The sequence below is a fragment of the Protobothrops mucrosquamatus genome, unplaced genomic scaffold (assembly GCF_001527695.2).
Source record: "Protobothrops mucrosquamatus isolate PMUCROS unplaced genomic scaffold, P.Mucros_1.0 scaffold7, whole genome shotgun sequence".
In the NCBI taxonomy this organism is placed as follows: Eukaryota; Metazoa; Chordata; class Lepidosauria; order Squamata; family Viperidae; genus Protobothrops; species Protobothrops mucrosquamatus.
In genome coordinates, this window is record NW_015386394.1 from 2,393,732 (window position 1) to 2,405,667 (window position 11,936).

General features: G+C 41.5%; 1 protein-coding gene across 1 annotated transcript; it reads right to left on the minus strand.

Moving 5' to 3' along the window:
• Nucleotides 1–549: 549 nt before the first annotated feature.
• Nucleotides 550–11,936, minus strand: NR1H2 (nuclear receptor subfamily 1 group H member 2). Its single transcript, XM_015810177.1, has 9 exons — nucleotides 11,921–11,936; nucleotides 10,899–11,168; nucleotides 10,477–10,596; nucleotides 8,724–8,993; nucleotides 7,664–7,905; nucleotides 7,149–7,328; nucleotides 6,199–6,298; nucleotides 3,785–3,993; nucleotides 550–1,216 (listed from the first exon to the last, which is right to left on the minus strand). The coding sequence occupies exons 2-9, from the start codon at nucleotides 10,936–10,938 to the stop codon at nucleotides 1,070–1,072; spliced, it is 1,308 nt and encodes a 435-aa protein (XP_015665663.1). The 5' UTR covers nucleotides 10,939–11,168; nucleotides 11,921–11,936; the 3' UTR covers nucleotides 550–1,069.

Sequence of the window (11,936 nt, forward strand, 5' to 3'; positions counted from 1 at the left end):
GCAACTGTCATTAAATGTGGGGATTGGTCACAAAAGGGGTGTTTTTTTTAGCATTGTCATAACTTTGAATAGTTGCTGTAGGAGACAGTCAATAAGATTGATTGTTTTGGACTTATAGAGTTGCAAAGGGTATGGAGGACAAACTGGAGGGTTAAGGTGTGCCTCATGAGTACATATTATCTTAAATTTATAAAAAAAATACAAATTACTCACATAGTTAAAATCCTAATTTTGCTGTCACTAGAATATTTCAGTGATTCACTCTTGCTTTAGCGCATAGCATGCAACATGGAATCAGCCATGGTGGGGTACTTGTGGGTGCCTGCCTACACACACACACACACACACACACACACACACACACACACACTCTTTATGAGTGATGAGTGACCTCAATCAAGTATTCCTTAGAACTCTGCTTGCTTTCTCTTCTGACAGAATCCTGGTTTCTTCTTTTTCATCAGCTCTCCCCCCCCCCCCCAGCATTATAACAATTAACTTACAAGGGAACATTTCTTACACAGGGGTATCAGGAGACCAGTCAGATGCTTCATTTTCATGACCAGTTTATTTCTTCTGAGTATTTGCCCCATACACCAGGTACTATATGTGGCAACTCCTTCTTTTTTTCCACTGTAAAACTCTTCCCTCCTTAAGGAGAAAGAAACAGTCCTAGGTTGTCTTGCCACTGGTTGTTAAGGAATCGCTGCAGTTGTTAAAAGTTAATGATGCAGGGCACAGCTATTTGCTTTCACAAACAGGAGGGAGTATACGGTCTTTGGAAGAAAGTTTTTTTTTTACAACTTCTCCCTCTTCCCACTTAGACAGAAGGTGGTGACTGACCTCCCCCCCCTCCACCAAACCTGAAGCAATGGAAGAAAGATGACGACTACATGGGAAGGAGGAGAAAACAAAAGTGCTTAGAAGCTCACTTGACTCCATTCTTTTGGCAGGATCCCAGTCCAGCCATTGTAAGGCTTATGCTGAATCCAAAGACTCGCTATGGGGGTAGCGCGTCTGCTGGTGCTGCTGGGAGAGGTCAACCTCTTCCCCAGTCCATTCAAAATGTCTATTCATGTACGTCCCAGATCTCAGACAGAAGTGGCGGAAGCTTCTTATCTTGAAGGCGCAAAGCAAAGACCTGCTCTGAGTGCACACTGCTCAAAGTCCTCAGGCTCACCAGCTTCATCAGCATGCGGGGGAACATCAGGTGGTCCTGTGGAAGGAAAGGGGGGCAAAAAAAGGCCTTGTGAAAGGTGTGATGCCTTTGATCAGAATTGTGTCATTTGAGATTCCAGGGCTACGTGGTCCAGAGCCCTCAAAAACATGCCTTTAAATGTTAGTGTTTGAGAGGAAAACAGACCGGTTAAATACACAGGGAATAATCATATAAACTACTTTTCATTTTTATATACAGGTAGTCCTCGAATTATGATGGCAGTTGGTACTAGGACTGCGGTCACTAAGTGATGTGGTTGTAAAGCAGAAATTTACGTGACCACACTGCTCGGTAATGGCAGTCCAGGCAGTCCCAGTTGCTGTTGTAACCTGAAGACACACAGGACATTAAGCAGGAAGCAGCAGCAGTCCCAGGTAAGGCATTTGGGGTGCCACAGAGGGAGGGGCGGCCCAGTGTGGCTGGGCATGAGTTGGGGAGGGAAGTCCTACGGAGCGGTATAAACAGAGGAAAGATAAGGGGAAGAAGGGCACGGTGTGTGTGAGCAAAGGGAGGAAGGAGGGTGCGGTGCATGTGAGCAAAAGGGAGGAAGACGAGGACAGAGTGCATGCAATGGAGGAGAATGCAGTGGGTGAGAGAGAAGAAAAGCTGGGGAAGACTGTGAGCCTCCCTGCTTGATTCCCCGTTGATCTTACTTGTGGCAAACCGGCAGGGAAGATTGCAAATGGAAATCCTATGACTTCAGGACTCTGCAACTGTCCTAAATGCAACTTGGTTGCCAAGCACCCAAATTCTGTTTACATGACCGCAGGGGCAGTACAACAGCAAGAACTTCTGGGGAAAATGTTAAATCCCTTCGATTTTAAATCCCTTCATTCAGTGCCTTGGTTCAGTGCCACAGTAACTTTGAAAGGTTGCTGGACAAATGAACTCTAGGTGAGATGGGCAGCCAACAAGTCTAATAAATAAATAAATAAACAAACATTAAATGAGGAATGACTTACAACCATTCATTTAGTGGCCAAACTTACAACAGCACTGGAAAAAAGTGAGCCCTGACCATTTTTCACATTTAAAACTACTGCAGCATCCCCATGGTCACGTGATCAAAATTTGGGTGCTTGGCCACTGACATACGATGGCTGCGGTTGTCCCTGGGTCATGCGATCACCTTTTGCGACCTTCTGACAAGCAAAGTCAATGGGAAAGGTAAGATTTGCTTAACAGTCGTGATTCCAATTTAACAACTGCGGTGATTCATTTAACAGCTGTGCCAGGAAAAGTGGTAAATTGGGATAAAATTCACTTAAGAACTATGCTGCTTAGCAATAGAAATTTTGAGCTCAATTTTGGTTGTAAGTCATGGACTACCTGTACTTGTTAGCTGAAAGCGTTTCTACATGAAAATAGTACATATGTTTGACCATGGCCTGTGAAAGAAACATGGTTTACTAAGATACAACTTAAAGGAAAAAAGGAACCGGAAGAATTGGGAAGGGGAACAAAGGAGAAATGGGCTTACTCAGGCTCTTAACACTCAGTATCTAGTGAAAGCAGGACAGAATTGCACAATACAAAAATGTTTCAGGAAGAAGAATTGTCTCCACACCCTGCCATTCCCAGTCCAGTCATTGGAAGCTGTTAGTAACGCTAGGGGCAATATTTCTGAAGGTTGCTATTTTTGTGGTTGCATGTGACATCCTCGAATAAAGCAGGAACAAAGCCATTTTTCCATTTGATCAGAATGAGGGTTGAACAAGTTTTTAGTTTCAGAGCTAAAATAAATCTATCAGAGATTTAGCACATTTATTTATTTTTTATTTTAAACTGGCATGGAAGAAAACCATGCCAAAAATTCTGACACTTTGCCACTGATGGTTTGCATTGCAATATTGAGAAAATCTTGGCCAAAAAAAACCCCTTCAAGGCTGAAAAAGGCTTGCTTCCACCTCTAAACCCAACATGTTCAATACATTTTGTGTTGTTGTTATGCTTTAATGTAGTAGTGGGTCTGATCTAGTGTGCTATGCAGTCCCAGCCAACTTTGAAGGAATACGCTTAGAACTGTGGTGGTTACTTGCATTCTTAATGTTAAAGGTTAATCTGAAGCAAACTTCCTTGGGATTCAGAAAATATACCCTTATGGTTTTGTGTCTTCACTTCAAGGACTGTTCCACTCTGCAGTTCCTGCCAGAACAGAAAACTAGCCCTCTCTCCCTTGCAAACAAAGAATTATCACTTGCTCTGCCAAATCGAGGTGAAAAGAAAAATGCCTAGGTAATACAACCCTCTAGATGTTGAGTTAAACTCCTATCATCCATGCTCAGCACAAAAACAGTCAGTGGAGATGAGAGATATAGTCCAGCAGATGGAATAATAGGCTATTAATTTCCCAATCCTGTTCTAAGATTTACTAGGGAAACCCAGAATAATGTTTGCTTAAGGCAACTATGGTCTTTCCAGTCTAAGAAAATCATGAGATTTGCCTTGGCCCTAGGAATTTTTTATCACTTTTCCTCCATCGATCCATGATGATAATCTATCCCCTTTGCTTTATGATTTTTGTCCCTCAGCATTCACTGCTGCTCTTTTCCCCAGCCCAAGTACCTGTGGGCGATTGAGGTGGATGTACGAACTGAGGGCCTCGATGTAGGGCTGCTGCAATGCCTCTACCAGGCCATGGTCCTGCACGTTGGGCCTGTCAGCAGAGAAGATGTTGATCGCAATGAGGAGGGCATATTCGGCATCATCCAGCTGCAACTCTCGCATGGCCCGGGAAAACTCAAATATAGGATTGATGAATTCAACTTGAAGACCTGGTTTTTGGGGTGAGGGGATTGGAGAGGGAGAGCAACAAAACATTAGGGAAAAATAGATGTCAGCCAACTTTCCATGCTCAGACTTCCAAGTGTATTTTTTGTTTGTTTTAGATTTCTATCATACCTCACTTTGACTATATTGCAGGGCTCAAGCTTATGAGTGCTTCAAAGCATAAATGCATAAGAGAAATTGATACTTAGGTTTGAAAATCTCGGCGGGCTATAGATAGACCTGAAGGTTGAAAAGACTCAACCGAAGATGGCAATGGCAAACCATCCTATAGATGCATCCATAAAATGAGGAGCTAATTCATTATAAGAGTAACTATTTTTTAAAAACAGAAAATAACACTGTACATTCATTAGACAGTGGTATACCCTGAACATAGTTAGTGGCACAAAATAATCTGAAAATCTGGCAGGCAAAATACCTATCAAAAAAAAAAAACCCAGGCAGAAGCAAGAGAAATAGGTTGATACAGATTTCCTAAAAAAATTCAGTAATCAGCCACAGCTACAAAAAGTGTTTTCTCCTTAACTAGCCCATCTTGACTAGCACTGAGGTACAATTCTTCAACTGAATTCAGGATGCTGATTAGTTAGTAATAAATAATCTAGATTGGAGGAATTTAAACTATCAACATTTTCAACTAGGCTTGGAAATTAACATACAGTACAACCAAGGTAGCAAATGCACACTGGAAAGTAACTCTGGTAACTCTGGCAGAAATAAAATATGTGAAAACAACAATTTTAAGTTCCTCCAATACAAGTTCCTCCAAGCTTTCTTCCAATACAGAAAAAATCTTTATATAATGTGACATGTAAACAACTGTTCCTTAACAGATGAAGGAAGATAGAAACTAAACCACTGCACAATAAAGATACCAGAATCAAGACCAGACATGCAGAAGATACAAAAGACAATCCAAGCTGTTTTCAGATCATTTAAGTTTCACCTCATAGGTTCACCACTGCAAAAGCATGATTAGAAACAAATGGAAACTCTCATTAAATATGAAAGCCCAGTAATCTTTATGACACCCTTTTCACTTGAGATGTGAAAGAGGAAATAGGGATAAATCACCCAAAAACATATCACTGGTCCTCCGAGATTTATCCCTTTGGAAATATAGTAGTATTCCCAAACATATTTTTGAAAAATAAAATCTACCTACACCTGGGTAGGAACTTTAAACAAAACACATTTTGGGAAAATGCAAATTATATATTTCTAGACAAAATAGTAATTCTGCTTACTATTCCAAAATATATAGATTTGACTACAAACTTTGTGCCAGCAGGAAGCTTCTCTGGAATGGCGTGGGAACTAGCATTCACAAATGCTGGGTTCTCAATTCTCCATTTTGTATCTAATGGGAGTCATAATGTGCTACGTTTTTCAAGAATCCAAATGCCAGAAAAGTAACTGCTAAGATTTTTGCTCTCTGTGTGTATATGGGAATGGAGTCTCTAAGCCAGTGATGGCGAACCTTTTAGAGACCGAGTGTCGAAAAACTGGCCCCACCCCTGCCCCTGCTCTGCCCCACCCTGCCTGCCTGCAGGGCCATTCACCGCCTCCAGGGCCCGCTGCAGATCGCCCAGGCAGCCCAGCAGCACCATGGTGGCCACACCCTCTGCCCACGCCCTGCAGCATCAACTGTGCGTGTTGGGGCGTGAGGGCAGAGTCTTGTCTACGCTGCCTGGCTGCCATGTCCTTGGCTGCGCTGCTCCGCGTGGGCCACGCTCAGGGGTGACTCTCCTCCAGGAAGGCTGTTGGTGAGGGGGTCACGGGCAGAGGCAAGGCTGGGGCAACGGCATGTGTGCCCACAGAGAGGGCTCCGAGTGCCGCCTCTGGCACCCGTACCATAGGTTCACCACCATTGCTCTAAGCCGAGATAACCATTCTGGACATTTTAATACATGAAACTAAAGCCTCTCTTTGTGAAGTTTTATCAAATGTAAAGTTTATGTATGAAGCATGAGTATTTATACTGTCAAGGGAACCTTCTCAAGCCTGGTTCTCCTCGTATGTGTTTACATCACAAGTCCCATCACTCCCAGCCAACTGATTCTTCTTGGGTGGGCCAGGAATTTTTTGGGAGTAACCTCCACCATTCCATGGTCACTTTTGATTTTTTTCCCCCTCTGTCTGCGGATTTCTTCCCCGCCCCACCCCATCATGATTCACTTTTTACTCACCTGCACGGTGAAAGTCATCCTTGCTGTATGTGAAATCTTTAAGAAATGTAATGCACTGAGTCTCATGATTATAGCGTCGGGCTGTCTCCAGTAACATGATCTAAGAAGACAAACAAGTGTCAAAGAACAGCTATTGCCCTTCTTTAAGAAATTACCTAACATGCATGGTATGTTTAGGTAGATAACTTTATATGCCATACACTTATTAATTCTCTGGAAAGCTAAACTCTCTTTCTTTTTCTTTTCTTTTCAAAAAATATATCCGTTTCCATTCTGAGGCTCAAAAAAGCAGAAGCAACACACAATACAGTACATATTGCAGTAGTAAAAATAGTGCAACAGCAAGTATCAACAATAAATATCCACTCTATGTTCTTAGCGAACGTTTTAAAGCACAGCCTAATTTTCATAGACAACAGTCTATATACAACTTCAGAGCTACATGTTTTAAAATTCTATTTTAAAAACTCTGAATAAATTATTGCTATTTTGCTTTAGGGTCAGGAGCTAATGTCTGTGTAATTTGTTTTGATGCAGCATATATTGTAATAATAGGACTGTTTATACTGTAGTAAAGGAACTCATTTGCCCAGCTGATCTAATACTGTGTCTATCAATGTCTTGCCATCTTGAAGATGTGTGGACTTCAGCTCCCAGGATTTTCCAGCCAGCATTCTGGGAGTTGAAGTCCACACATCTTCAAGCTCCCAAGGTTGAAAACGCTGCTCTGTATCAAGGGCAACAGATTGCAAAAATCCCTTTGGTAGAAAATCTTTTTCATCATTTGTCATCTGGTCCTCTTTTACTGGAACTATTACTGATCCATCTTCTTTGTGCTATTCCAGATTTCACTGAGTTATTACTACAGACATTCTCAGGACAACAGCCCTAACCAACTTAAGATTTTTAGCTCTTACAGCTATGGAAGAAAAAGAAACATCCTTGCTCACCTCAATGGTAGAAGCCTTCAGCAGAGCGATTTGGTCTTCCCGCGAGAGCTGCAGGAAGCCGGGTACTTGCTTGGCAAAGTCCACAATCTCTTGCACTGAGATGATGGCTAATTCTGTAAAATGGGCAAAGCGCTGCTGGCGGGCTTCCCGGCTGTTGGGGTCACTGCTCATTGGCCAGGGCTGGGAAGTGATGGGAAAAATAAGAGATAAGGGAGGAAATAAAAAGGGAATGAGGTTGGTCCAGAGCACTTTATGGCTTATCCAGAATAACAGAGATGGAAAGAACCTTGGAGGTCTTCTAGTCCAACCCCTTGCTCAGGAAACCCTATATCATTTCAGACAAATGGTTGTACAATCTCTTCTTATAATCATGGAAGTCACAGTAAAACCATTAGGACAAGAAAGCTGCTCTAGAAAGCCATTAAGGCCATTACTTGCCTTTGCCATAGGCCCTAGCCTTGGAACTGGCCAGGACTTTAAACCAATTTAGGTCTCTTTCTCATACACACACTTACCGTGACTTTGGGCTGATCGCTAAAGCTCCTCTTGTTGCACTGTTGTTGGGCTGCCACCAACTGCTGGATCATGCCTTCCTGCTGTGGGGTAAGAGGAACTGGCTCAGGCTGGGATAAAGCAGGATCACAGAGCAATGGAGGCACTCGAAGTACTTCATCTCCATCTCTCTCCTCAGCTGGAACCGTATCACCCTCGTGTTTAGAGATCTTCTTCTTGCGGATTTGCTCTTCTGAAAGGACACCTGGAGACAGAAAGGGAGTCTGGCATGAAATGAGAAGATCTCAAAAGTTCAACAGAGAATTTCAATGCACTTAGCATTCTGAAGAACCATCTTTCTCAACTATGGGATACACGGCCTAGAAAGATTTATTTTCTGCCTGATTACTGTTTACCCTCAGAGTACAATCCAAATACATCTTATTGACTTAAAATTTTGCACTTTCAGGTTTGTTTGTTTTTTGATGTTTGTTAATTTGACAGTTTCTTGCTGACAAAAATAAGGATGGTTTGGCCTATCAAACGTTTCTCACTCTTGGCTGTTTGGCTTGGCTATTATACTTAGTCTTCAGCACCATCTGGTAGGCCACAGATTCTTCATTTCTGCAGCAATGTTTCTCAACTTGAGCAAGTTTTAACATGCATAGATTTTAATTCCCAGAGTTTCTTAGCCAGTTAGTTGGGGAATTCTGGGAGACGAAGTCCACACATATTAAAATTGTTCAGGTTGAGAAACATTGTCCTAAAGCATTCAATCTTTAAAAGGTCAATGAAGCATTTAGAATTCTGGGAGAAATTTTGCATATGCAAAATATCTCCTTCCAGCCTTCCCTCCAACTTTTTTATTCCATTAGGACGATCTGTACTAGCCTGCTACTTCTGTTTTTCCCCCAGATAGATCAATCCCTTCTAAGCTGAAGCCACCCATCATTTTTTTTTTTTTTTAAGAATTGTCACTAGGACTACAGGAGCCCAGTGCCACTCTTGGAAATCATGATGGTGGAGGCAGTGGCTTTGCTCTGCATCTCAACAGGTTGTAGTGGTTAAGATTCCACGACTTACATTCTTCCCGCATGCCTGCTTGTCGGCATTTTTTCAACCGGCATTCCTGACACTTTCGGCGCATGTACATGTCCATGTGGCATTGCCCACTGCCCTTGCAGGTGTACTGAGCTCCTTTGATGAGGCTGCGCCGGAAGAAGCCCTTACAGCCCTCACAACTCAGGACATTATAGTGAAAACCCGAGGCCTTGTCCCCGCACACGCTGCAGACTTCATCCCCCAACATCTTGGGGGCAGGTCCCTTTTTGCGTTTGCGGGCTGGCTCCTCAGCTGTAGAGGAAGAGAGAGAAAACCAAAGATAATTACTCTACGAGAAATAGGGGATTCCCTCCACTTTTGATTGCCAAGCACTAATTTCAGTATTTTTAAAGTGCTCACATGACTGGCTATTGCAGAAATAGTGCATTTGGTTTACTCTTTATCCCCTCTATCATCTCTAGTGGTCAATCAGTTGGCAGCATTTTAAAAAAATATGCAATCACGAGCCACAATGGAACATATATAAGGCTGACAGGGAAGGGATTGTTTTGTTATGATTAGTGTTAAGCTCTCTTTTTCAAACTTGGCAACTTTTAAGATGTGTGGACTTCAACTCCCAGAATTCCCTAGTCAGCATATTCCCTGTTGATATCTTATTAAACAAGCAGATTTAACCACTCTTCTTCTTTTTCAAGTGGTAGCTAGCTACAAAATTAGACTCTTCATGTAAACAGCTGTGATCCTGGATCTCCTTCCATTTATTCAATTGTTTGGTACCAAACTAGACAATCTTCAAAAACACTTCTTCAGTTCTCCTAGGCTTTTATATTATGTTGAAAGTGCTTTGATGGTTTTTAGTGGTCTGTGGCTTCTATGTTCCTGTAAAAATATGTGGTTATTATCTGCTTCTTTCAGTTCCCGAACGTCTTGAGTGCAATCTTTGTAGCATCTCCATATGTTGCCACATATGAATTATAATTTTTAATAAGGCAATAATGGACAATCTAGAAATTATAGTAAGTGAACTAATTAACCAATTTAATTAAGTATTAATCAATTTTCATTTTTGACCAAACCGATTATTTTTGAGAGTGATGCCTCAACATGAAAAGAGTTTGTCCTTTTGGTCACCCCATACCATATAACTGATTAGTCATTTCTACTGGATAGAAAAATAATCAGTTGGGACAGGCTGCATAAGTACTTTATCCCTAAAATAATTCACAGGAGTCTGGCTTATTCTTTCACACAAACTAGTCCTTTTCTTCAAATTTCCCTACTGAAAAGCAACATACAAACATTTAAAACATAACAACCCATGGACTTTTGCTCCAAATCCTTACAACACCTATTCAGGCAGTCCTTGATTTATGATTGCTCACTTGGGAACTGTTTGAAGTTATGACGGACCCTCTCTCCACAACCCCATGACCGTACTTCAGATGCTCAGCAACATCTACAGCTGTTTACAGCATCTTGCAGTCATGCAACCACATTTTATGCTTTTGCAAAAATTCTCATTTAATTCCAGTTTTCAGCAAAACCGGGCCCATAGTAAACCATTGCTTTACTTAATGGCAGTCACTTAAGGGTCGCTGCAAAAAAAGTTGTAAAATCAGGTCTGTCTTGTGGGTATCCTGATTTATGACTATCATAAGTTAAAACTGTGATGGGCATGCTCATTACAGTAGTAACTCGGGACTACCTGTAATTTCTTTAATAATATTCCCCTTTCTAATATACTTCAGGTTGCTGAATCAATTCTTTTGCTCACCAGTGCTGTGCGTAGAACTTTCGCCATCATCTGTGCAAATTACTTCAATTTTCACTGTGTTCTGGGATTCTGTCTTTGCCACTGACCATTCTTTTTTGACCTGTGAAGTTGGCTCTGTTTCTTTGAAGGAGAAGGAGGTGGTAGGAGGTAAGAAGAGGTAGGAGGTAGTAGGTAAGAGGTAGTAGGAGGAAGAAGAAGAAGAAGAAGAAGAAGAAGAAGAAGAAGAAGAAGAAGAAGAAGAAGAAGAAGAAGAAGAAGAAGAAGAAGAAGAAGAAGAAGAAGAAGAAGAAGAAGAAGAAGAAGAAGAAGAAGAAGAAGAAGAAGAAGAAGAAGAAGAAGAAGAAGAAGAAGAAGATTAAACTCTGAAAAGCTTTTCCTACTTGTTCAGCAGTGGGCCATCTGGTGGATTTTATTAAGCTTACCTTGTGATAACTGAGGTTCATCAGTGCCTGTTTTGGCCATCTCAGGGCATGAGCCACAGCAGCATTATATAGCTAGCTTTGGAATCAGACAAAAAAACAGTTCCTTCGAGCTCAGCTTCTTAAGTCCTCTTTCATTTCCTTGGGAAAGACAAAAGTCCTACCATTCTCCGTCTTGTCCTGGGAAAAGTACTTTACCTCAAAAGTTGTGTTCCCCTGCCTGATAGAAAAAAGTGTCCGTATGCACCCAAGTGCACCCTCAAATAACCAATTCTGCAAATAACATAGGGAAACTATTGTCACATGGATTGAAAGTAGCTACTTTCTGAATTAAAAGAATTAAAAGAAGATAAGCCAGATTTACTGAGAACAGATCAACAGCTCTTATCCATAACCTCCATGGAATATCCATATTTGGAGCAGCACTTCAGTGCATTCTAGTTGCTGGGAGCAATAGCAGAAATGAGTTGTTTCTTCATACTCTGCTTGTGATAAGGCCATTTTAGAAACCCCTGTTCTATGCCAATGATGAGGAAACTGTACTTTCAACTAAATTTCAAAGAACTCAGCAAGTAAGCAAATCACAAACATGGAATGTTTGCCTTTCCCACTGGATTGGAAACGAATGATATAGAGATGGGGGAGAGGGCTGGTGAATATCAAACAGAAAAAGGGGAGAGAAATAAAACTTTCACTTACATGTAACTCTGGCTACACCTCTTGTTAAGATGGATAAAGTTCACAAGACATAACTATTAATAGATTTTTCCCCCATGAGGATACAAAAGTGAAAAAGGTCCCTATCTTCATCCTACCTTAACAGCTCCTCGCATCTTTTATTTTTGCACCTTCCTATGTCAACCCCCCTTTCATCATTTATCCACTGGCAAAGGCTGCTTCTTTTCCTACCCTGACCTTCTTTTCCAAAACTGTTACTGACCCTCATATAGTTATTTGCTCTACACCAAACATTCCATGAGAACTTTATGCAAAGGAGGGGAAGTTGTCCTTAAACTCTGTCTCACCTTTCCTGCCCCCCCA

What these genes read in the sequence shown, in the direction of transcription:
- NR1H2 (XM_015810177.1), bottom strand. Translation starts at nt 10,938, where the DNA reads ATGGCCAAAACAGGCACTGATGAACCTCAGTTATCACAAG. An exon ending in AAGTTCTACGCACAGCACTG is followed by an intron (nt 8,994 to 10,476) that starts GTGAGCAAAAGA and finishes CTTCCTCTACAG; the next exon opens with CTGAGGAGCCAGCCCGCAAA. An exon ending in TCCACCTCAATCGCCCACAG is followed by an intron (nt 1,217 to 3,784) that starts GTACTTGGGCTG and finishes TTCCTTCCACAG; the next exon opens with GACCACCTGATGTTCCCCCG.